Genomic DNA, 23115 nt, shown 5'->3' with positions numbered 1-23115 from the left:
ATAGTAAAAAATTATTCTATTCAAAAACAAGAAATTAATGAGAATATTTTGTTGTAATACATAGTTTCTTGCTTTGATACATGTTGATAATACAATATAATATCATCCATATTACAAGCATAACAAGCATATATCGGAAGCAAGAATCAAATGAGCAAATAAAGATGCGTAAATAGAAGAACATCAAGTATCAACTTGAACATATTATCTTATGATTGTAATGCGATTAGCATCCATTACTTCTCATAAGGAAAGAAACTTTTGATTTGATTAAGCTCCTTAGTGACATCATTCATGCTCATTCTTTCCTTTGGCGAATTCAGTGAACAGGCAATTGCAAACTCAAAAAGTGAAACCAAACATTTCTCTACTTTAGGATGCACAAGGCCAAGATTTTTATTGCCTAATTTTGATTCATTATGGATAATAGTTGGGTCCACAATCTGCCAAACGTGATTTGGAGTTGAACTTTTAACATGATTATGGAGATTATAACCATCCCTAAAAATGTCATCTGAGGGTCTCCTTCCAGTTAACATTTCTAAAATCAGAATTCCGAAGCTATACATGTCACCTTCAACCAACACCTCCGAACCCGTTCCATACTCTGAAATATAATGCAACAAACAATTAATCACCTTAAAGTTATCATGAAATTATTAACCAAAAAGAAAATAGAAAGTTTAGAAATAAGACCTAACACTTGAAACTAAAATATTTCACAACTTAATTTAATCAAGCATGCTATACCTGGAGGAGCATAACCAATAGTTCCCTTTATTCCAACTGTTCTACTTTCCGTCAAAGAGACTCCAATACTTGAGAGGAATCTTGATAATCTAAAATCAGTCACGTCAGCTACCATGCAATCATCCAGAAGAACATTTCTAGGCTTTAAATCACAATGAATGACAACTTTTTCACATTCATAGTGAAGATAATGAAATGCTGAAGCAATATTGTTATGAAACCAGATAAATGGAGAAAGAATGCGTAATATCATTTCATTACATTTGTTGAATATATATTGCAATAGATTTTAACAAAAGCTGTTTAATAAGACAGGACAAAATAAGGAGCAACACTTCTTTCTACCTAAATCTGACCACGTCAACTACTCTTCCTCAAATTAAGCATTAACCCATACTCTTACCTAACAAAAACAAAACAAAAATATATTCTAATCTTAAAGTATTCTAGAAAAATCTCAATTCCTAACACTCCTCCTTCATATTTTTCTTGGATACTCCAAGCTTTGACCTCAATACTTCAAACTTGTCCTTGGAGAGAGCTTTGGTCATGACATCTGCAATCTGTTTCTCTGAGCTACAGTGCTCCAAGCTTACTTCCTTTGATTTCACTACTTCTCTAATGGCATGATACTTTACCTTGATGTGCTTAGTTCTACCATGATAGACAGGATTATTTGCAATCTCAATGGTTGACTTATTATCAACCCATATTACAGTAGCCTCATTTTGTATTTGCCCCACATCATACAACATTTTTCTAAGCCAAATGGCTTGATTTACAGCTGCTGCAGCTGAAATATACTCAGCTTCAGCTGAAGATTGAGCCACTGCATCTTGTTTCTTTGAATTCCAACTGAAAACTCCACTGCCAAAAGAGAAAACATAAACTGAGGTACTCTTGGCATTATCTTCACTTCCTGCCCAGTCACTATCTGCTTATCTTTCAAGATCAACACTTTTATCTTTGAGAAATCACAAACCATAATCAGTTGTACCTCTTATGTACCTCAATACTCATTTTGCTGCTTTGTAATGAGCTTCACTAGGTGAATGAATAAATCTGGATAATAAACTTGCAGCAAACGTTATGTCTAGTTTAGTGGCTGAAAGATACAATAGACTTCCAATTAAGCTTCTATAAACAGAAGCATCTGCTTTACCAATAGAATCATGAAGAGACAACTTCTCATTTGCAACCAAAGGTGTGGTCACTGGTTTACATTTCTCCATATGAAACTTCTTCAACACCTCCAAAGCATATCTTCTTTGTGAAATAAAGATTCTTGCATTGCATTGATAAATCTCCATTCCAAGAAAATAATTCATTTCTCCCAAATCTGTCATTTCAAATTCATTCTCCATATCATGCTTGAATTGTCTAAGGGAATCAGAATCACTCCCTATGACCAGCATATCATCAACATACAATGATATAATGAGTTGCACTTCATTCCATGACTTCTTTACATACAAAGTGGCTTCATTTTCACTTCTTTCAAAGCCTTTGTGCAAAAAGTAATTGTCAATTCTGGTATACCAGGCCCTTGGTGCCTGTTTCAATCCATAAAGAGATTTATGGAGTTTGTAGACTTTATTTTCACTGCCCTTAACTTGAAAACCTTCAGGTTGATCAACATAGATGTCTTCTTCAAGCAAACCATTTAAAAAAGTTGACTTCACATCAAAATGATAGATCTTCCAACCCAATTTTACTGCCAATGCCACTAGCATTCTGATTGTATCATGTCTTGTCACAGGAGCAAAAGTATCTGAAAAATCAACTCCATGTTGTTGATGATAGCCTTTAACAACCAATCTAGCTTTAAGTTTGTTTACAGAACCATCAGAATTAAATTTGATTCTATAAACCCACTTAAGACTAATCACCTTTTGATTAGTTGGTCTATCCACAAGCTGCCATGTCTTGTTTTTCTCAATCATTTTCATCCCCTCCTCCATAGCAACTCTCCAACCTTCTAGTTCAGCAGCTTCAACATAACCTTTCAGTTCTAGTGCAGCAACATTACATCTCTCATAAATTTCAGCTAGATTTCTAGTGCCTCTAACCGGAAAATTTTCATCATCCTCCAAATCTTCTTCTTCAATTTCTGAATTTTGTTCTTAGACACTGTCTGCTCCAAGTTGCCTTTTGCTTGAAGCTTATGCTTTGCTTTTCTCCTAGTTCCATCTAGATAACTCATTAAACTTAACATTTCTGCAGACAAGAATTTTCTTTGTTGCTGGATTATATATTCTATAACCTTTGGAATTACTGCTATACCTTAAGAAAACACTAACTTCTGACTTATGATCCAACTTATCTCTTTTAACCTTTGGAACAAAAGCATAACATACACAGCCAAATACTTTGAGATGCTCCACCAAAGGCTTCCTTCCATACCATGCTTCAAAAGGTGTTTTACCTTTCAAGGCTTTGGTAGATAACATATTCAGCAAGTATACTAAGGTGTTAACAGCCTCAGCCCAAAAGGTTTTAGGAAGACCTTTTTCAAACAACAAACACCTTGACATCCCCATAATTGTCTTGTTCTTCCTTTCACTCACTCTATTTTGTTGAGGAGTGTAAGGAACAGTTAATTGATGCTGAATTCTAACATCCTCACAGAAATTCTAAAACTCCCTTGCTGTATACTCAATTCCATTATCAGATCTGAGCTTTTTAATTTTGCATTCAGCCTCATTTTCAACCATTAGCTTGAACTTCTGAAAAACAATAAACACTTTTGACTTTTGCTTTAGAAAAAACACCCAACTCATTCTTGTAAAGTCATCAATAAATAGCAGAAAGTATTTGCTGCCATTTAAAGATGTTGTACTCATAGGGCCACACACATCAGTGTGTATAAGTTGCAATTTTTCAGTAGCTCTCCAACTTGCTTCAGTAGGAAATGGCATTTTGCTTTGCTTACCATATATACATCACACACATCAACATTTTCATGAATGGCAGGCAGATTTTGCACCAAATCATTTGATTTCATTTGCTTCAAGGTGGAGTAACTAAAACGACCAAGCCTTTTATGCCATAAAATAGAATCATCTACTGCACTTGGAAAAGCATGCATAGTTATTTGTTTCAACTCTAAGGGAAAACTTTTATCCCTCATTCTAACACACATTAATTCACAACCAGCAGGATCATATATTATACATCTCATATCTTCAAAATGCAAGCTATAATGTCTTTCAAGCATTTGTCCCACACTCAAGAGATTTTGATTTATTTCAGGCACAAATAAAACATCTGAATTAAATTTAGTACCTGAGGGAGTTTCAACAGTCACCACTCCTTTTCCTTTGACATCAACACTTTCTCCATTGCCAATGGTGACTTTGGAGAAGTAGGAGTGATCAAGTTCCTTGAAAATGCTAGCATCATGAGCCATATAGTTTGTACATCCACTATCTGTGAGCCAAGTTTATTTGCTACTACTTGCCAAATAACAAGAAGCAACAAATAACTGCTCTTCGATCTGTTCTTGATGCTCAACAACTTGAGCTTGCTTTCCTTGCAGCTTTGCTTTGTTTTTGCAAACCTTCTTCACATGACCAAGTTGGGTCTACGCCCTACATTTGACTCCAGGTTTGAACTAACAAAAATTTTCTGTATGATTTTTCTTCTTACAGTGAGGACACGGTGGATACTTTTCCTTCCAAGCTCCTCTTTTGTTGCTATATTCTTCCTTTTTCCCTTTGCCTTTCTTTCCACGAAAAGGTTTTTTTCAAAAGTTGTTGCTGCCTTGAGCTTTGCCTTTGGTGTTAACCACAAAAGCACCTTCAACATTTTCTTCCATTCTCAACGACCTTCTCTGTTCAGTAGCTTGCAAAGCATTCACAAGTTCTGCAAATGATATTTGAGAAAAATCCTTATTTTCTTCAAGAGAGGAGATTTTTGACTCAAACCTCTTAGGAAGACAAATTAGGACTTTCTCCACAGCTCTTTGATCACTAAGCTCTTCACCTAGCAATCTGATTTGTGTAACCACCTTAGAGAGTCTATCTAAAAACTCCTTCGTTGTTTCAGAATCCTTCATTTTGATGGCTTCAAATTCTCTTCTCAGATTTAGCACCTTCATCCTCCTAGTTCTTTCACTGCCTTGGAACCCCTCCTTAAGCTTGTCCCAAGCCTCTTTTACTTTCACAAGATTCAAGATCTTGATAAAAACATCATCATGTACTGTTGCATGTAAGATGGCAAGTGCTCTACCTTCCTTTGCCACATTTTCATCGTGAAGCCTTATTTGAGCCACTATTGGGTTGTCTGGTAAAGGGGTTGGGTTGCTTCCATTTTCCACCACTTCCCACAAATTTTAAGCTCTCAAATAAGTTTTCATTTTTGCAGCCCACAAGTCATAGTTTTCTCTTGCAAATATTGGAGGTGGAGGTAAAGAAGAAGTCTGGTAGGTTTTTGTTTCTAGTTTGAACAGGTATTTTTACTCCCTCACAGGCCCTTCAAGAACTACTAAGCTCTCGATACCATGTTATGAAACCAGATAAATGGAGGAAGAATGCGTAATATCATTTCATTATATTTGTTGAATATATATTACAATAGATTTTAACAAAAACTGATTAATAAGACAGCACAAAATAAGGAGCAACACTTCTTTCTACCTAAATCTGACTATGTGAATTACTCTTCCTCAAATTAAGCATTAACCCATACTTTTACCTAACAAACAGTAGCAGGTAAAACAAAACAAAAATATATTCTAATCTTAAAGTATTCTAGAAAAATCTCAATTCCTAACAAATATCAACAATAATATTTAACCTTTTTTCAAGGCTTAATGATTTAGCTTTGTCAGTAGACTGACTCTATTGCTGGATGCAACCAATTGTCTAAGCTTCCATTTTTCATGAACTCAAAGACTAGAGCTTTAAATTTTTGACCTTTGTAATATACACTAGAACAACAGGTTAAAATCTTGACTAGATTGCGATGTCTAATATTTTTAAGTGCATTACATTCAGCAATGAGACTATTGTGTGATCCCTTTTCTTGAAGGATTAGAACCTTCATGGCAACAACTTTGTCTTCTAACACAAGGGTTCCTTTGTACACAAATCAAGTTTGTAGTTGAGAACCCATCTTGCATTGTGTAGGCTTTGATATGAAACCTTAAAGAACTGCTCAGTTGTTGGTGAATCAGAAGATGATTTCTTGTTTTGTTTTGTTAGAATCAAGTATGAATTAGTCTCATATGAAATGAGATATAAGTAAGTTAAGAATTTATAAAAAGATAGATACTATATTCATTTACTTAAGATTTTGGGATTGCACTGTAATGTCCTACTGGTTTCTTTATCGGCCAATAGATAATTAAAATAAATGACAATATGAGAAGACAAGAAACCACACCAACTATCACCACTAAAAGCTTGATATTGGGGTGTTTGGCAAGTTTTTGAGCGTTGAGAGGACATGGTGGTAGACTCAGCTTTGAAATACCTCCACAAAATTTACTTTTTCCACTCACTAACAGCTCACTTGCATTTCGAAAGACACCTTCAGTTGGCACCTCCCCTTCCAACATGTTGAAAGATACATTCAGATATGCCAAGACAGATATGTTTTGCAAGCCTTTAGGAATTGATCCATGCAAGTGGTTTCGTGATAGATCTAAATGTCGAAGACCTTTCATTTATTCCAAAGAGGAAGGAACGAGTCTGTCAAAGGAGTTACCTTGCAAATAAAGGTACTCCAAGCTTGTGCATTCTCCTACTACTCAATATTTATTTAAATAAATAAATTTAATTTTTATGTTGATTATTTAAATAAGTTAAATTTTAATTTTTATAGCTTGACATTAATAATTCATAAATAGTTATATGTATATTAATATTTAGATGATTATAACTTTTTATTATATTTATTTAAAATTATAATTTTGATTCTTATTCATCATTATAGACAGAGATCAAGTTATGTAAGAAATAAATTTAACAAAAATTATTCTATTTAATAATTTTTTAATAAATATTAATTTTAACTATCAAATTGTTAAATTAGAAGTTACCTGAATAGGTTAAATATGCAAAAAGTAATATAAATAAAAAATAAAAAATAATTCATAAAAATTATTTATATATTTTTAAAATATAAATAAATAATAAGTGTAAATATTCATATTTAAGAATGCTGAATTCATCTACAACTTAAGTATGTATGATTGATATTTTAATATAGTATTATTTAACAGTTAAATTAATAAAATTTAATATTTATAAAAATTTATTAAAATAAAAAATCTAATTAAAAACTAATTTATTTAAAATTTTATGATTATATATTTTTAAATAGTTATTAACCATATTTACAGCAAGAGTTGAAAAACTAAAATTAAGTAGTGTTTCAAAATTTGTTCTAATTAAGCTATTGAAAAATTATTCTACTAAACAAAGTTATTGTGCTCAAACAAGCTTTGGTAAATAAGCTTTTATTTAGTTAAGAGAAAATTACCAAATACTCTGTAGCGTTTTAGCTTTTCAACTTCTAACTGAAATCTTTTATCAATTTAATTCTGAATTTTTTTTTTTAATCTCTTACTTATTTAGATTTTTATAGTTATTAAAATAATAATATAAATTTATTTATATTGTTTTATTTGACTTAATAAAAATATTTATAAATAAAAATAAAGATACAAATGTTATCCTAATTTTAAGATGACAATTTAAAATAAATTAAAGTGCAAAATTTACAATCATAAAAAATATATAATTACTAAATTGTAAGTTATTGTTTGATAATTAATTATATTTTTATATTTTATTTTATTTTTATTAGTTATTTTAATATTTAATTTTATTAGATGCTTTCGAATTAGATTTAGCTAGCTTATTAATTTTTAATTTTGAGAATTTTTTCCATACTCGCCTAGAAGGTGTCACTTTGTATTTTGAAATATATTTTTAGAATATGTGTATATAAAAATAAAAATAATCGTATACGATATCAAATATAATATTTATTTTTAATGGTTCAAATAATAAAATTATTTTAACTTTGAATGACTTATTTATTAATTTTGTCGAATACCCCTTGTGTCTCCATTTTTGAGCAAATAATTTTCATGCAATTAGCTATTGATCAACGCGATTATAGAGTGATTTAGAATGCAAGTCGATTACCACTATGTGGTGATGATCACTATAAACTGCTTAGTCACCAGCCTGTGATATATGGTGGTCACTATAAACATAATTTTCAAACTTTGGTGTATCGGCTAAGGAAATAATATTCAAACTTTGGGTAGGAATAAAATAATACAGCAATTCAAAGAAAACACATCATGTTGTCAAATTATTATTATTTATTTAAATTACAGCTATGTTTAATTAGAGATAATTCTATTTTTAAGGTAAGTAAGACAAAATTGTGGTCTTAATTAGTTATATAATTACTTATCTATACTTAAACTAGGGAGGGTAATGGGTAAGGTATTATAATACTCATCCTCATACCCGCATTTTAAAAAAATACTCGTACCCGGCCCCATATCCGTGTGGGTATGAATATTAATTACTGTACTCGTATCCTCTGGGTACCCGCATATCCATCTTGTACCCATTACCAGCGCTTGTTTGAGAAAAAAATATTTATAAAGAAAAATATGTTTATATAACTTCACATAAGTAGCATAATAATACAAAAATTCAATATGTAGTTGTCGAATAAGGTACATAGATAAAAAATAAATATTCAAAGATCATAAATGTTAAATATATCTTAATATAATAATTTTCTAAACAAAATTCTTAGAAATAATAAACGAAACTAAACACACAAGTTATTTGTCAGTGACAACGTTATCTTGTGTGAAATTTGATCGATTGATAATGTCAGAGCGACAACGAAATAGATCTGTACAATGGTTGTTAGGGATGGCAATGGGTAAAATACCCGATGGGCACCCGCAAAATTTACCCACAATGGGTAGGGTATTTACCCGCTATACGGGTACGGGTATGAGTGTGGGTAAAAACCCGCAAATTTTAATGGGGATGGGTGCGGGTATGGGTATCTAAGTACCCACCCCGCCCCATACCCGCATATATATATATATATATATGCTTAAACTTTATTCTACAATTATGAATTGAATTTTTGTATTATTATATTACTTACGTGAAGTTATATAAGATTAATATAAAAATATATTTAATAATAAAGTAAACCAAAAAATTTATTTTGGTTTATATTTTTAATAGAAAATTTATTTACTATTTTATATCATTTAATTAGGTTAACACAATTTAATTATTACATAGTTAATATGAGATTGACTTTTTTTTAAAATATTATTTATATATGACACACATAAAATATTTTTTACACAAATATTTTTGTTAATAAAATCATATTGATGTTTAAATCATAAAGTGAATGATAAATAATAAATATTTTATAAATATTTTATAAATTTTACAATCACCTACTATTATCGTAAACTTATTATTTATTAATAATATTTAAATTTTATTTTCATATTTTAATTTAAAATAATACTTTTCTATACAACATATGTATTACAAACACAACTATAATCTATTGAATCTAAATAATATTATTCTTACTATTTATTCACATTCAAAGAAGTTTTTGAAAAGATATAAATATAAAAAATTATTGTTAATTTTTTTAAGATAAAAAAGTAAAATTTTTTAATATACACGTATATTTCTTTATTATAAAATTTTATTGTAACTATTTATCTTTTATTCAAATTTTTTTTTAAATTTATATACATTATAAATATTTAATTCACTAAAATAATTTTTCAAAAATTTATATTTTTGATAAAATACTTTCGTATAGTATATGAGTTAAAAAATACTAGTATTAATATATATATATATATATATATTAATTATATTATATTATTTTAATTAAATCTATTATTTTTCTTACAATTTCAAATTCAAAAGTTAAAAAAAATATTTTATGTATCAACTTTCTATTGTTAGTATTGAACTTCTCTACTCTAACTCTATTCTCATTCTCACTAAAACTTAATAACTATGAAATGTTATTCATTAGAGTTAGTTGTTAATGCCGTCACAAGAGGTTACTAAGTGATCCAACACGAAAGGACAACCATTGTACAGATCTATTTCGTTGTTGTTCTGACATTACCAATCAATCAAATCTCACACAAGATAGGATTATCACTGACAAATAACTTGTGTGTTTAGTTTTACTTATTGTTTCTAAGAATTTTAGTTTAAAAAATTATTATATTAAGATACATTTAACATTTATGATCTTTGAATATTTGTTTTTTTATCTATATTTGTACCTTATTCGACAATTACATATTAAATTTTTGTATTATTATGCTACTTATGTGAAATTATATAAACATATTTTTCTTTATAAATATTTTTTTTTTCAAACTAACGCGGGTAATGGGTACAAGACGGGTATGCGGGTACCCAGAGGGTACGGGTACGGGGATTAATGTTCATACCCACGCGGGTATGGGTCCGGGTACGGGTATTTTTTTAAAACGCGGGTATGGGGATGGGTACTGTAGTACCCTACCCATACCCTACCCATTGCCATCCCTAATGGTTGTCCCTTCATGTGGGATCACTTGGTGACCTCTTGTGACGGCATTGACAACTAACTCTAATGAATAACGTTCCATAGTTGTTAGGTTTTAATGAGACAGACATTAAGAATGAGAATAGAGTTAGAGCAGAGAAGTTCAATACTAACAACAGAAAGTAGATACATAATTTTTTTTTTTAACTTTTCAATTTGAAATTATAAGAAAAATAATAGATTTAATTAAAATAATATAATATAATTAATATATATATATATATATATATATATATTAATACTAGTATTTTTAACTCATATATTATATGAAAATATTTTATCAAAAATACAAATTTTTAAAAAATTATTTTAATAAATTAAATATTTATAATGTATATAAATTTTAAAAGAAAGAATTTCAATAAAAGATAAATAATTACAATAAAATTTTATAATAAAGAAATATACGTGTATATTAAAAAAATTATACTTTTTTATCTGAAAAAAATTAATAAATAAATATTAACAATAATTTTTTACATTTATATCTTTTCAAAAAATTCTTTGAACGTGAATAAATAATAAGAATAATATTATTTAGATTTAATATATTATAGTTGTGCTTGTAATACATATATTGCATAGAAAAATATTATTTTAAATTAAAATATAAAAATAAAATTTAAATATTATTAATAAATAATAAGTTTACAGTAATAGTAGGTGATTGTAAAATTTATAAAATATTTACAATATATTTATTATTTATCATTCACTTTATGATTTAAACATCAATATGATTTTATTAACAAAAATATTTGTGTAAAAACTATTTTATGTGTGTCATATATAAATAATATTTTAAAAGAAATCAATTTCATATTAACTATGTAATAATTAAATTGTATTAGCCTAATTAAATGATATAAAATAGTAAATAAATTTTTCTATTAAAAATATAAACCAAAATAAATTTTTTGGTTTACTTTATTATTAAATATTTTTATATTAATCTTATATAACTTCATATAAATAATATAATAATACAAAAATTTAATGCATAATTGTAGAATAAAGTTCAAGCATATATATATATATATATATATATGCGGGTATGGGGCAGAGTGAGTACTTAGACACCCATACCCGTACCTATCCCCATTAAAATTTGCGAGTTACCCATACCCATACTCGTATCTATATAGAGGATAAATACCCTACCCATTGTGGATAAATTTTGCGGGTGTCCATCGGATACTTTACCTATTGTCATCCCTAACTTGAACTCAAAGATATTAAGTATTCGTTGAATAAATTAATTTGAAAATTTGAAAGAATTTGATTTGTTTAGGTTTAATAAATAAAACTTGACAATCGTTGGTCTTTGGGGTGAAGACTGGAAAATTATGTTTGCGGTGTAATGCTATAATCATATGGACAAATTGGGAGGAAAAGAAAAAAGAAAAATACTAATTTCAATTTTTAAAATTGAATTTAAGTATTAAAAATATTTATTATATTTTGAATAATAATATAACATTCAACGCTTACATAAGGTAAACTTTATAATTTTTATTTTTCTAATTAACACGTTTTTTTTTCTTTGAAACAAGAAATGTTTTTAGCTTTTTAATTTTATCCGAACTTATAAATAATTTTATCTTTTTTATATTATAATATTTATAGAATCAATAAGTTTATACGATAAACTATTAAATTCAATCACTTGACGTTGTTAAAGTTTTTTTTTATTAAAATTTATCCTTTAAAGGTGATTAAACTGAGTTAGTAATCAATTTTTAGGTTTTATTGTAAATCTACTTAGTTATTTTTTATTTTATTTCTTTAAATAAATTGTTTTTAACTTATAAAAAAAGTTTTATTTATTTTTTATATTATTTAAAAAAATTTATTAGTTACTAAATCTGGACAAAAGTTCCAGGCAGCACACGCAAAAATAAGATATATCCTAGACTCTAATATCATGAAGGTAATGATAAGTATAAGATAGAAGCTTAATGTCACATTTGAACTTGTAATGGCAATGTCAATGGCAGCACCTCAAGCTACAAATTTATGTGTCAAGAAATCAGGAAATGCAACTTTTATTTATGTAACAGTAGATTAACACTGTCTATGAACATGAACTAGCACACAGGTCATGATATTTACAATATAGAGAAAGGAAAATAGGAATTAAAAAAAAGGAATGAAAGACACTTGAATAGACGCATTTATCAAAATGCTCAAATGATATATACACAATGCAACTCACTACACTAGTTCTCTCATTTCTTGATTTCAACTCACTCTATTGTTATAATTTCTTCTTCCGAGTCTGTAGTGCTAAAATGTTCACTTTTATTTCTTGTGTCCATCTCGGCCATTGACTTGTCTCCTTTTTCATCCCTTTCAACACTGCTATTCACAACAGATTTCATTTTGAATTCTTCACATGATTCAACACCTGAAATGCAGGAAGAATATGTTTTGTTTGTAGTTTAGAAATATATGTATGTACATATCAAGGTGAAAGAAATTATATTATAACTGCTTTAGCAAGTAATAGCTGAAGCAAGGTGGCATAACCAATTAAGCATGTAGAAATCTCTGTTTTATTTTGTTATAAAATTTTAAAAGGAAAGGTTCATAAGCGTGTAAATAATTTAGAAGAAAAAAAAAATAAAGGACTAGAAACATGTTATTATAAATTGGCATATGCAGCAGTGTGAAAGTGGCACCTCTATATTGTTCTTCAGTGTGGAAGGCCTTTCTGATTATATTTAGTTGTCTAATTGCATTCATCATACTCATCCTATTTTTTGGTGATTCCATCGAGCAAGCAAGTCCTATCTGAAAAAGTGAAACCAAGCACTTCTCAACATCTTCTTCGGTTGCATCTTCTGTCTCTAATGGTACAAGAGATGGGTCCAAAATCTGTAAAAGATTATCAGGAAATGCAACTTCAACAAAGTTATGCAGATTTTGACCATCTTTAAATGTTTCATCTGTTGGACTTCTTCCGGTAAGCATTTCCAACATAAGAATGCCAAAGCTATACACATCACCTTGTGTAGACATCTCAGATCCGAAACCATACTCTAAAATGAGCAGCAAAATTGTCATTGGTCTAGTGCACTATAACTAAAACTATAGAATCCAAAGAAACACTGAATTTCACAGGAGTTCAGAACATACCTGGTGGAGCATAACCAATTGTACCCTTTATTCCAATTGTACTAGTTTGCTTAGAGCTACCAATATTGGTTGAGAGAAGTCTTGCTAAACCAAAATCACTCACATGAGCCACCAGATTATCATCAAGAAGAACATTGCTTGGCTTTAAATCACAGTGAACAATTGGTGGCTCACATTCATGGTGAAGGTAATGTAATGCAGAAGCAACATCAATAATGATATTTATTCTTTGAAATAAGTACAATATTTTTGCCTTTTCTGCATTTCCTGTCCTTGGATGAAGCCATTGTTCTAAGTTTCCATTCTTCATGTACTCAAAAACTAAAGCTTTAAATTCTTGGCCTTCGTAATCTGTACTGGAACAACATGTTAAAATCTTAACTAGATTGCGATGTCTAATATTTTTTAGTGCATTACATTCAACAATGAAACTCTTGTAAGCTCCTTTTTTATGAAGGTTCAAGACCTTGATGGCAACAATTCTATCTTCTGACCCAAAAGTTCCTTTATACACAGATCCAAAACCTCCAGATCCAATCAAATTCCTAGTTGAAAACCCATCAGTTCCAAGATGTAGGCTTCTGTATGAAATTTTAGCTAGATGGTCAATTGTTGGGAAATCAGATGGTGCTTTCTTGTTTCTTTTCTTCATCCAGTAGATAGTTAGAATGAATGACAGTAGGAAAAGAAAACCAACCACACTAACTATCACAGCTATGACTCTAAAACTGTGGTGTTTTGTAGGCTTCTTATCGTTGACAGGGCATGGTGGTAAATGCAGCTTTGAAATACCTCCACAAAGCTTGTTGTTTCCATTTACTGCAAACTCACTTGCATTTTGAAAAACACCTTCAGTTGGCACCTCACCATCCAACATGTTAAAAGAAACATTCAAGTATTCTAAGACAGAAATGTTTTGCAGGCTTTTAGGAATTGATCCAGACAAGTTGTTTCGTGATAGGTCTAAACGTTGAAGACCTTTCAGTGAAGCCAAAGAGGTTGGTATGATTCCATCAAAGGAATTACCTTGTAAATAGAGGTACTCCATGCTTAAGCATTCTCCAAAGGTTTCAGGAATTTCACCAGATAGATGATTCTCAGAAAAATTCAACGTATTAATATTATTTACCATGCCCACTTCTTCTGGTATACTACCACTCAACGAATTTTGTGACAAGTCTAATAAGTTTGTTAAAGAGGAAAGACTAAAAACCTCTGAAGGTATGGTTCCCCTAAGGTTGTTTTGTGAAAGGTCTAAGTATTGTAACTTTTGGCAATTTCCTATGCTTGGAGGAATATTTCCTTCAAACATATTGTGTCCTAAACCCAAATGAAACAACTGACTAAAGTTGCCAATGAAGGCTGGTACTTTTCCTGATAGCTTGTTTCCAATCAATTCTAACACTTGAATCTTTTGAAAGTTCCCAAAAGTAGCTGGAATCGTTCCTTCTAATCGGTTATTTTCCATGGTCAAGAGAATCAAATTAATGAGATTTCCTAATGTTACAGGAAATTTTCCCGATATGTAATTATCCCCAGCATATAGGTAATTGAATTGGCTGGACATATTTCCCAAGGAATCTGGTAAATATCCTCCAAAATTATTGGTGGAGATATCTATCACATACAACTTACTACAATTTGTCAATGATTTCAAAAAATCCAAATCTTTAGTTGAGTTGCCACCTAGATTGTTTTGAGCTAAACCAAGGAGCTGAAGATCTTTCAGCTTCCCTAGACTTGGAACTTGTCCCACAAAATGGTTTCTAGTAATATCGAAAGCTTGAAGCGTCGTTGCATTTGTGATGGATGTTGGGATTGGACCTGACATTTGATTACCACCAATGAAAAGTGTTTGGAGATTGGGGAGGGTGTGAAACATGGTTGGTGAGAGTGAGCCATTAATTCGGTTCATGTCAACAGAAATTAGAGTGAGAGACGACATATTATAAAGACAAGAAGGAAGATTACCAGATAGATTGTTTATGCCAACTGCTATGGTTTTCAAGTTTTTCAATCTGCACATTTCTTGTGGAATATTTCCCTCCAAGCTATTAGAACCAACATTAAGATCAGTAAGGGATGAAAGATTCCCTATGGATGGTGGGACTTGTCCTGTTAAGTTGCTGCTTGAGATGAAAATTTGTTGGAGCTTCCTAAGAGAACCAATATCATTTGGTATTTTGCCAGTCAGATTGTTCCCTGACAAGTGTAAGCCTATAAGATTAAAGCAACTTGTCAAGTTTGCAGGAATTTCTCCCACCAATGAGTTATTGTTGAGATAGAGTTGTTGAAGTTGTACTAAACGACCCAATTGTGGTGGTATTTTACCATAGAAGCTGTTGTTTCTGAGATCAAGATATTCCAAAAAAGAGAGATTTCCAACTAGTGGAGATATGACTCCATACAAATGATATCCTCCTAAGTTCATCTGTGTAACTCTTTGTTGCATGGGGCTGCATGTGATTCCATGCCACATGCAAAAGTGGATTGAACTATTCCAAGAATCTAGGATTCCACGTGGATCGTTCGAAATTGATTCCTTGAATTTAAGCAATGTGAAATGATCAGTTTCATTTCCCGATGCTGAGGCATGTGTACGTTGGTCAAACAAAAGTGAGTTTATTGAAGTTAAAAGAAGTAGGGTAAGACATAATGACCAAAATGGTGGTAACATTAGAGTGAAGAGCTTCATCTGTTCTTGGGAAACAAGAGGGTACTAGATTGTGTGTTTTCTTCTGCTAAAATAGCTCTATGTTTGGGTTTTGATTTGCTGAGATTATTGATCGGCAACATAGGATAAGCATATTCCTTCTACTTTAATCTTGACATGTACGTATGAACACAACAATGGGTGTGCATCATTAGTTTGACTTTTGATAGCTATATTTCAAATTCCTGAGATAATGAACAACTGAAGACAGCAAGTGACATCTTCAGTTTGAATTTGATTGCAATCCCTTAAAAGTCAACTCAAATCTTCAAATCGATTGATCTGTCTTGTTTCCTATGGACGCTTTAACGCTTCCCCATCTTTACACGGCATTTGGTATCTAGAATTTTGCATTTGTGAATTTCCTAATCTTTCTCAAATATTTTTTATCAAAAAAAAGTGCTGCATGCCCTTTTCACATTATTTATCTCTACCTTGATCATATAATTTTCCTCCATTCTTGCACGGTATTTGGTATCTAGGCATAATCTTTTATTGGAAAATGCTAATTGTACCAATGGAAATTAGTCTAAATCAATGCTTCTAAAGTTGAATTGACGTAGGTAAGCGGTTTAATTATTGAAGTTAGAGTGGTGATTATAGGATTGTATAGGTTATATAGAGCAGTTTCGTTAATTGAATCATATAGATTATATAAAATTTGTACCAATAGCTTTTAATTCCTTTTGAATCATATAGATTATATAGAGCAATTTCGTTAATTGAATAATTAAAATTTGACATCATAAATGCACATAGTAATTTTTTTAATATGTTTTATTATGGACATAGGGTGAAAGTCAGGGATGACTAGAAAGCGGAATACATCTCTACACCCTACACTGTTCATAATACTTCCACATTTTCAGCCTACACTTGTTGACTCAATCTGACTTAGAGTCACATGATTAAAATGTTTCAGCTTCGTAGTTATTTTAATAAAATAATTTTAAAATTTTATTTGAGTATTTAAAAATTATTTTTATATTATATAAATATTTAAAACATTGAAACAAAAAGCCTTTTCACCCTCTCATCTCCCAGGAGTAAATTTTCAATATCTAATAGTACATACTCTTTTGCAGTTATATATTATTATATTTATACTTCAAAGAGACCCAAAAAAAATTCCATCCCCCATGTCTCCTCTGCATTAGTTGGTGATTTTTTCTCACCATGGAAGACATTAATTTCTTTTTGTGGGTCCCGTACTAATACTTTCTTACTTCCCTTTATTTATATATATATATATATATATATATATATATATATATATATATAAAAAGTCTCGACAGAGATGTTGACAGATTTTTCCATGCTATCTTAATATTTAAGCATTGACTATCACATGACTTTACAAAAAGACTTGCGAGCCTTGTAAAATCAAATTTCTTTAAATAAAAAATTAAGAGTATATTTGTTTTTTTTTTTAAATAATTCTTTATTTATAAAAATAAAATACAATACAAATATATTATATTTTATTTTTAAAAACAGAAAATTATTTTTTAAAAAGAGAACCGAACATGCTCTAATTTTATAGGATCGAGAAGCATTTGCAATTTTTTATTTTTCTATTAAGATGCAAAACAAAAAAAGAAAAAATAATAAAACTGAAAATAAAGATCCTGTTACACTTGCCATTCTAATGGATCCTGTGCATCAGAAAATTTCTAGGTAAAAGATCATGTTGCTACGGTCCTCTTTATTATAATTTAGATAGGATAATCAGCATGAGTATAAGAAAAATGTATATAGGTTTGCTCAAAGTATTAGAAAGTGCTGATAGTTTCTTTCTGAGTTATGATATAAGAGGCTCCCGGCCAGTAATGGTATCAGAGCCTTCAAATTATTTAATGCTCATATCTTCAGGGTTTATCGGCTGGACAGCTGACAGGCACCTACCGGAGAGACTGTATTCATAGTCGCTCATGTCTGTAACAATGCCACGAACTCCTGTATTTATTCAGAGCCTAAAGTCTCTGTTAAAGGAGGGGATAAGTGTGATAGTCATTATAAATAAAGCGAGTAAGAGTTACCACAATATCATGAATACACCCACAGATACCTCTTCTACTGAAATCTCTCCTATTCTCCTAAACTCTCCTATCTCATTGCCAAAAGACTGTATCAGAACTGCTTTTGATAAGATAGAAAACTTGATAGAATACACCTATGTTCCTGAAGATGCTCAAATTCAGGAATTTATAGCCCCTCTGCTAAGCCCCTACAATGTTTTCAGAAGAAAAAAATCCTGGACCAACAAAGTAAACTTGTTGATCCTTAGAAAACAATCTCCTATTAAAGAATATGTCCAATTCACCAGAATGGACCAATGTAAGATACCTGCTACAAAGGAAGAGAGATACATCAACCTTGAAATCCCTAAAACCTTTATAGACCATTGAAAGACTGAGGGATACACTTCTCTACACTTTGGAGCAATAAGATTAGTCCTATCCCTACATGGTAGGAAAAATCTTCCAGTCACTGCCAGAATCACTCTTCTTGATTCCACTTACATCTATTATGAACATGCTGTTATAGCAACACTACTAACCACTCTTCATGCTGGAAGTGTGGTCCTCACCATCTTTCCAAATTATAATGTCTCTTTGAGAGACAAAACTCTTCCAACCAGATTGAAAGTCCAGATCCAGCTCACTGGAGCTAAACAAATTGAAGAAGCCATCACAGCAACTCTTCACCATCAAATGATCTACAGGTTTCAAAATCATGCTCATGACCTTCCTTTTCCAGGAACGGCAAATGATAATTTGTTTGTCATAGCAAACAGAAATGAAGATGATGTCCCATCTATCATTTAAGTTCCTAGGCAAATACCTAGAGAAGAACTTCTCAAGTTAATTCCGTTGGAATGGACAACCAACTATAAGAAGATCAGGAAAAATAATAAACCAATTCAGTCTTTTGAAGCTACTTTCAGAAGATCTGTTGATGGTGGTGTCAGAGCTATATTCAAAAAGCCTGAAGAAGAACCAAGCCCATCTTCCAACTGTTTCCAGTAACTGATGGTTATTCCTGTTGGAAAAGAACATAGAATTCCGGTATACAGCTTCAAACCTGATGGATCTTCCATCTATTCTGACAAATTTTATGGACACTTCATGTGGGATGTTGATCCTTCTATGTGTGACCCTGACTGTGATTGCTGGATGCATATTGGTGATACATCTGATGAAGAATCAGATGATGATGATGAAGATAATCTGAGAAAGAAAAAGAAACCGTGCAAACCACCTCCTAGGCCTAGGAGAAGAGACCCTGGATTTACTCTATGGGTGAGAATCAGGAATGAAAGAAAACCTTTGTCCATCTATGATGAGGCTTTGAAAATTTTAAGAAGAGAAGGCCTGCTGACCAAACCTCCTTGTGATCCAGATTTGATCACATGGCCTCTTCCTCCAGGACTGTGCAACTCTTTCAGTGCACCTCTAGAAAAGGTTGCAACTCCTATTCCCTGCATGATGTTTACAAAGTATGATAAAAATTTTCCTTCATTAGAAAGAAAAGTAGACCCAATCACTAAGGTCAATACTAGGCCTTTAGTGATACCTTCTGAAATACAACTAGATGGAACACTTAAGGCTCCATCCCAAGCTGAAGAAGTTCTTAATTGGCAGACTGAGAATTCTTTGGCCCAAAACCAACTCTTGAAAAAGATGGACGAAAAGATGGACCAGATTGTTGAATCTGTCCATAAGAATGATGAGAAGCTCCAATATCTTTCTGATAAACTCAGAAGATGTTACAAAGAATCTCAGAAGCAAATTGCAAAATTGGAGTTAGATATTTCAAAATTGACAGAAGAAAAAGTTGTCTTCACCGGAGAATACCATAAAAAGGATAGAGAAATCAGGAGACTCAGAGAGCAAGTGAAACAAATGGATGAATTAATTGCTGCCAAACAACAGAATAGGGAAGTTGAAATTAATCCCTTTCTTGTTCCACCTCCTGTACAATCAAGTTATTATTCTCCCTTTAGTCCATCTCCTTTCTACCAAGGAACTTTTACAGCACCATCTTACTCTTTACCCTCTGCTTATAGACCTAAACCTAGGTCTTTCACACGTGACTCTAAGGGTAAAGGAAAGATGAGTATTTCTTCTTCAGAAACTATCAAGACAAAAAGTTTAGACTCCTCTGAAGAAGAAAAATCTCCCCCCAAAAAGTCATCAAAAGGAAGTCAAGAAAGAAGACCTTTTATAGGTGTAATACTTGAAGAAGATGAACTGATTGACTCCTCAGATACTGAAAGAGGATCTCAAGAATCCTTATCTACTGAACAGGATCTACATGAGGAATCTTATGAATCTTCAACAGCTGAAGAATCTCAGAGTGAACCAGAATCACTAGAAATTAAATCCTCTGATGAAGAATTTACAAATATTACTGAAATGTTGATGGTTAATACAGCACAATCTAGTAACCAAAGAGGATCTTTTTATGATTCACCTGATGAAGAAGAAGAAACCAATAGACAAGAGAAAAAAGGATAAAAAATTAATGGAAGTCCTTATTTCACTCTTGATGATGTTTCTCCAAAACATTGGAGAAAAAGATTACTTGATTTCGGAGCATGGTTAGATACTCAATTTATGAAGATAGATGCAGATCCATACAAAGTCATTGAAGAATTTTGTTGCAGAATGACTGGCACTTTAAAGGAATTGTATCATAATCTTGGCAGCGTCAAACAAGACCAGTTTCATCAATTGGGAAATACTCGCTAAGCTCTTGGAGCCATACACCAAGAATTCGTAGGAGACATGGATCTCTATGACAAAAAGATCAGGCAAGATTATTTTGAGATGAGATGTTGTTCATTGAAGAAGAATGATTTAGAAAGACATCATAAAAGAATGGTAAAAATTTTCTACCTTCTTAATGGATATAATGATGTCAGTCTAACAAATACTTATGTTGCATCTCTCCCCTAAGAACTACAGCCAGAGATTCACAAACTCATTGTTGCTCAAGGACAAGACTTAACCAGTCTAAGTCTTGGCCAGATCCACCAAAAGACATTAGAATCTCTTGATAAACTTTGCAGAACACATCTCTTCATCTCTGATGTGATGAATGAAAGATCAAAGTTTACTAAGGCCTGCAAGAAAAAGTACCTTGAAATTGGATGCAAAGAAAAGAAGTGTGTCTGCTCATCCAAGAAGAAAGGCACAATAAAGAAGTTCTCAAAAAAGAAGAAAAAGATGATGAAATACTTCAAAAAAAAGAACAAAAGAGGAAAAAATAAAGGAACCAGATGTTTTATTTGCGGGAAAAAGGGGCACTTTGCCAAAAAATGTCCTAACAAAGATGCCAAAGCTCAAAATCTGGTAAATTCATTAGATCCCATTGAAGGAGATATTAAATCAGAATATTCTAAACAAGAGGAAGCAGATCAGGATATTGTCTTTGCTATTCAAGAATCTTCTGATGATTCTTCAGATTCATCAAGCAAAGAAGAAGAATATATTCCTCTTTATTTTACTCAAGAAATAAGTAGTGTTCTTCAAACTCCATCACAACCTTGTGTGGAGGTTCAAGTTCTTATCAATAAATATGCCGCACCAATCAAAGCCATAACCTATATGGACATTGGAGCACAAAGAACCATGATGAATCCATATGTTTTTCCAAAAGAATGTTGGACTCAGTATACAACCAGTTTTGTTGCAGCCGATGGAAAAGTCTTCAACACACTTAATTTCAAGAATGCCCATTGGAATTAAGCTATTCCCAGACTGCATAATCTGGATCAAACCTATAGGAACTCATCTTCCTAACAAAGATATTCTGCTTGGAATGGATGCTTACTGTCTCACTGATAAACTTCAGATTCTTCCTAGAGGAATAAAATTCAAAAGAAATTTCAAGCCCTACACAGATATATTGAAGCTTTATTCTCTTGAAGAAAGTCTGGCAGAATACTCTGAAGTTAAGGAGAAGATGAAAACCTTATGTGCAGATGGTCATGAGAATTTTTCTCATCCCAAGCCAATCCGGAACAATCCAGAATTTTTTATAAAGCTTCCTTTCAAGCTCAATGAAGACATCAATCCTACTAAAGCTACACATCCTGGAATGAGTCCTAGTGACCTCCAGATGGCCAGACAAGAATGTGCTGAGCTTCTTCGTCAAGGATTAATTGAACCAACTAAATCTGAATGGGCATGTCAAGCTTTCTATGTTGAAAAAAGATCTGAAAGGATCAGAGGAAAAAAGAGGTTAGTAATTGATTACAAGCCTCTCAATCATTTTCTCAAAGATGATAAGTTTCCTATTCCAAAAACTTCCTCTCTTCATACATTGATCAAAGATGCCATAATCTTTTCAAAGTTTGACCTAAAATCAGGATTTTGGCAACTTGGTGTTGATCCTTCTGACTGATACAAAACTGCTTTCTGCATCCCAAATGCTCAGTATCAATAGAAAGTTCTTCCATTTGGTTTAAAGGTAGCACCTTCTCTTTTCCAGAAAGCCATGACCAGAATCTTTGAACCCATTCTTAATAGTATACTCATCTATATAGATGATGTATTGCTATTCTCAAAAGATACATAATCCCACAAAGCTCTCTTAAACAAGTTTTTTGACCTTGCTAATGATTATGGGATTATGTTATCAGAAAAAAAGATTCAGTTAGCCCAAACCCAGATAGATTTTCTGGGAATGCATTTTTCTCAGGGAAATTATCAACCACAGCCCCATATTGCAGAAGAACTTTTGAACTTTCCTGATGAAAATTTCACAATCAAACAGATCCAACAATTTCTTGGTGTACTAAATTATATTAGGGACTTTATTCCTAATGCAGCTAAATACACCAGTCCTCTGTCAAAATTATTGAGAAAAAATCC

At 31.5% G+C, this 23115-nt stretch overlaps 1 protein-coding gene and 1 pseudogene across 1 annotated transcript; both read right to left on the bottom strand.

The window, feature by feature from the left end:
- Nucleotides 1–236: 236 nt before the first annotated feature.
- Nucleotides 237–8275, bottom strand: LOC113870111 (annotated as a pseudogene).
- Nucleotides 8276–12629: 4354 nt separating this feature from the next.
- Nucleotides 12630–16216, bottom strand: LOC113870110 (probable LRR receptor-like serine/threonine-protein kinase At3g47570). The gene is made up of 3 exons (XM_027506709.1): nt 13522–16216; nt 13065–13424; nt 12630–12790 (listed from the first exon to the last, which is right to left on the bottom strand). Exons 1-3 carry the CDS (start codon nt 16214–16216, stop codon nt 12630–12632), a joined length of 3216 nt encoding a protein of 1071 aa, XP_027362510.1.
- Between the last annotated feature and the right edge of the window lie 6899 nt (nt 16217–23115).

The sequence above is a fragment of the Abrus precatorius genome, unplaced genomic scaffold, assembly GCF_003935025.1.
Source record: "Abrus precatorius isolate BTA unplaced genomic scaffold, Abrus_2018 Scaffold6, whole genome shotgun sequence".
In the NCBI taxonomy this organism is placed as follows: Eukaryota; Viridiplantae; Streptophyta; class Magnoliopsida; order Fabales; family Fabaceae; genus Abrus; species Abrus precatorius.
The sequence above is the reverse complement of the archived record's forward strand: the minus strand, read 5'-3'. Positions and strand labels throughout refer to the sequence as shown.

Coding starts and splice junctions, on each gene's coding strand:
- LOC113870110 (XM_027506709.1), bottom strand. CDS start 16,216: ATGAAGCTCTTCACTCTAATGTTACCACCATTTTGGTCATTATGTCTT. Junction 13,425..13,521: donor AATTGGTTATGCTCCACCAG/GTATGTTCTGAA, acceptor TGCTCATTTTAG/AGTATGGTTTCGGATCTGAG. Junction 12,791..13,064: donor CACTGAAGAACAATATAGAG/GTGCCACTTTCA, acceptor CCTGCATTTCAG/GTGTTGAATCATGTGAAGAA.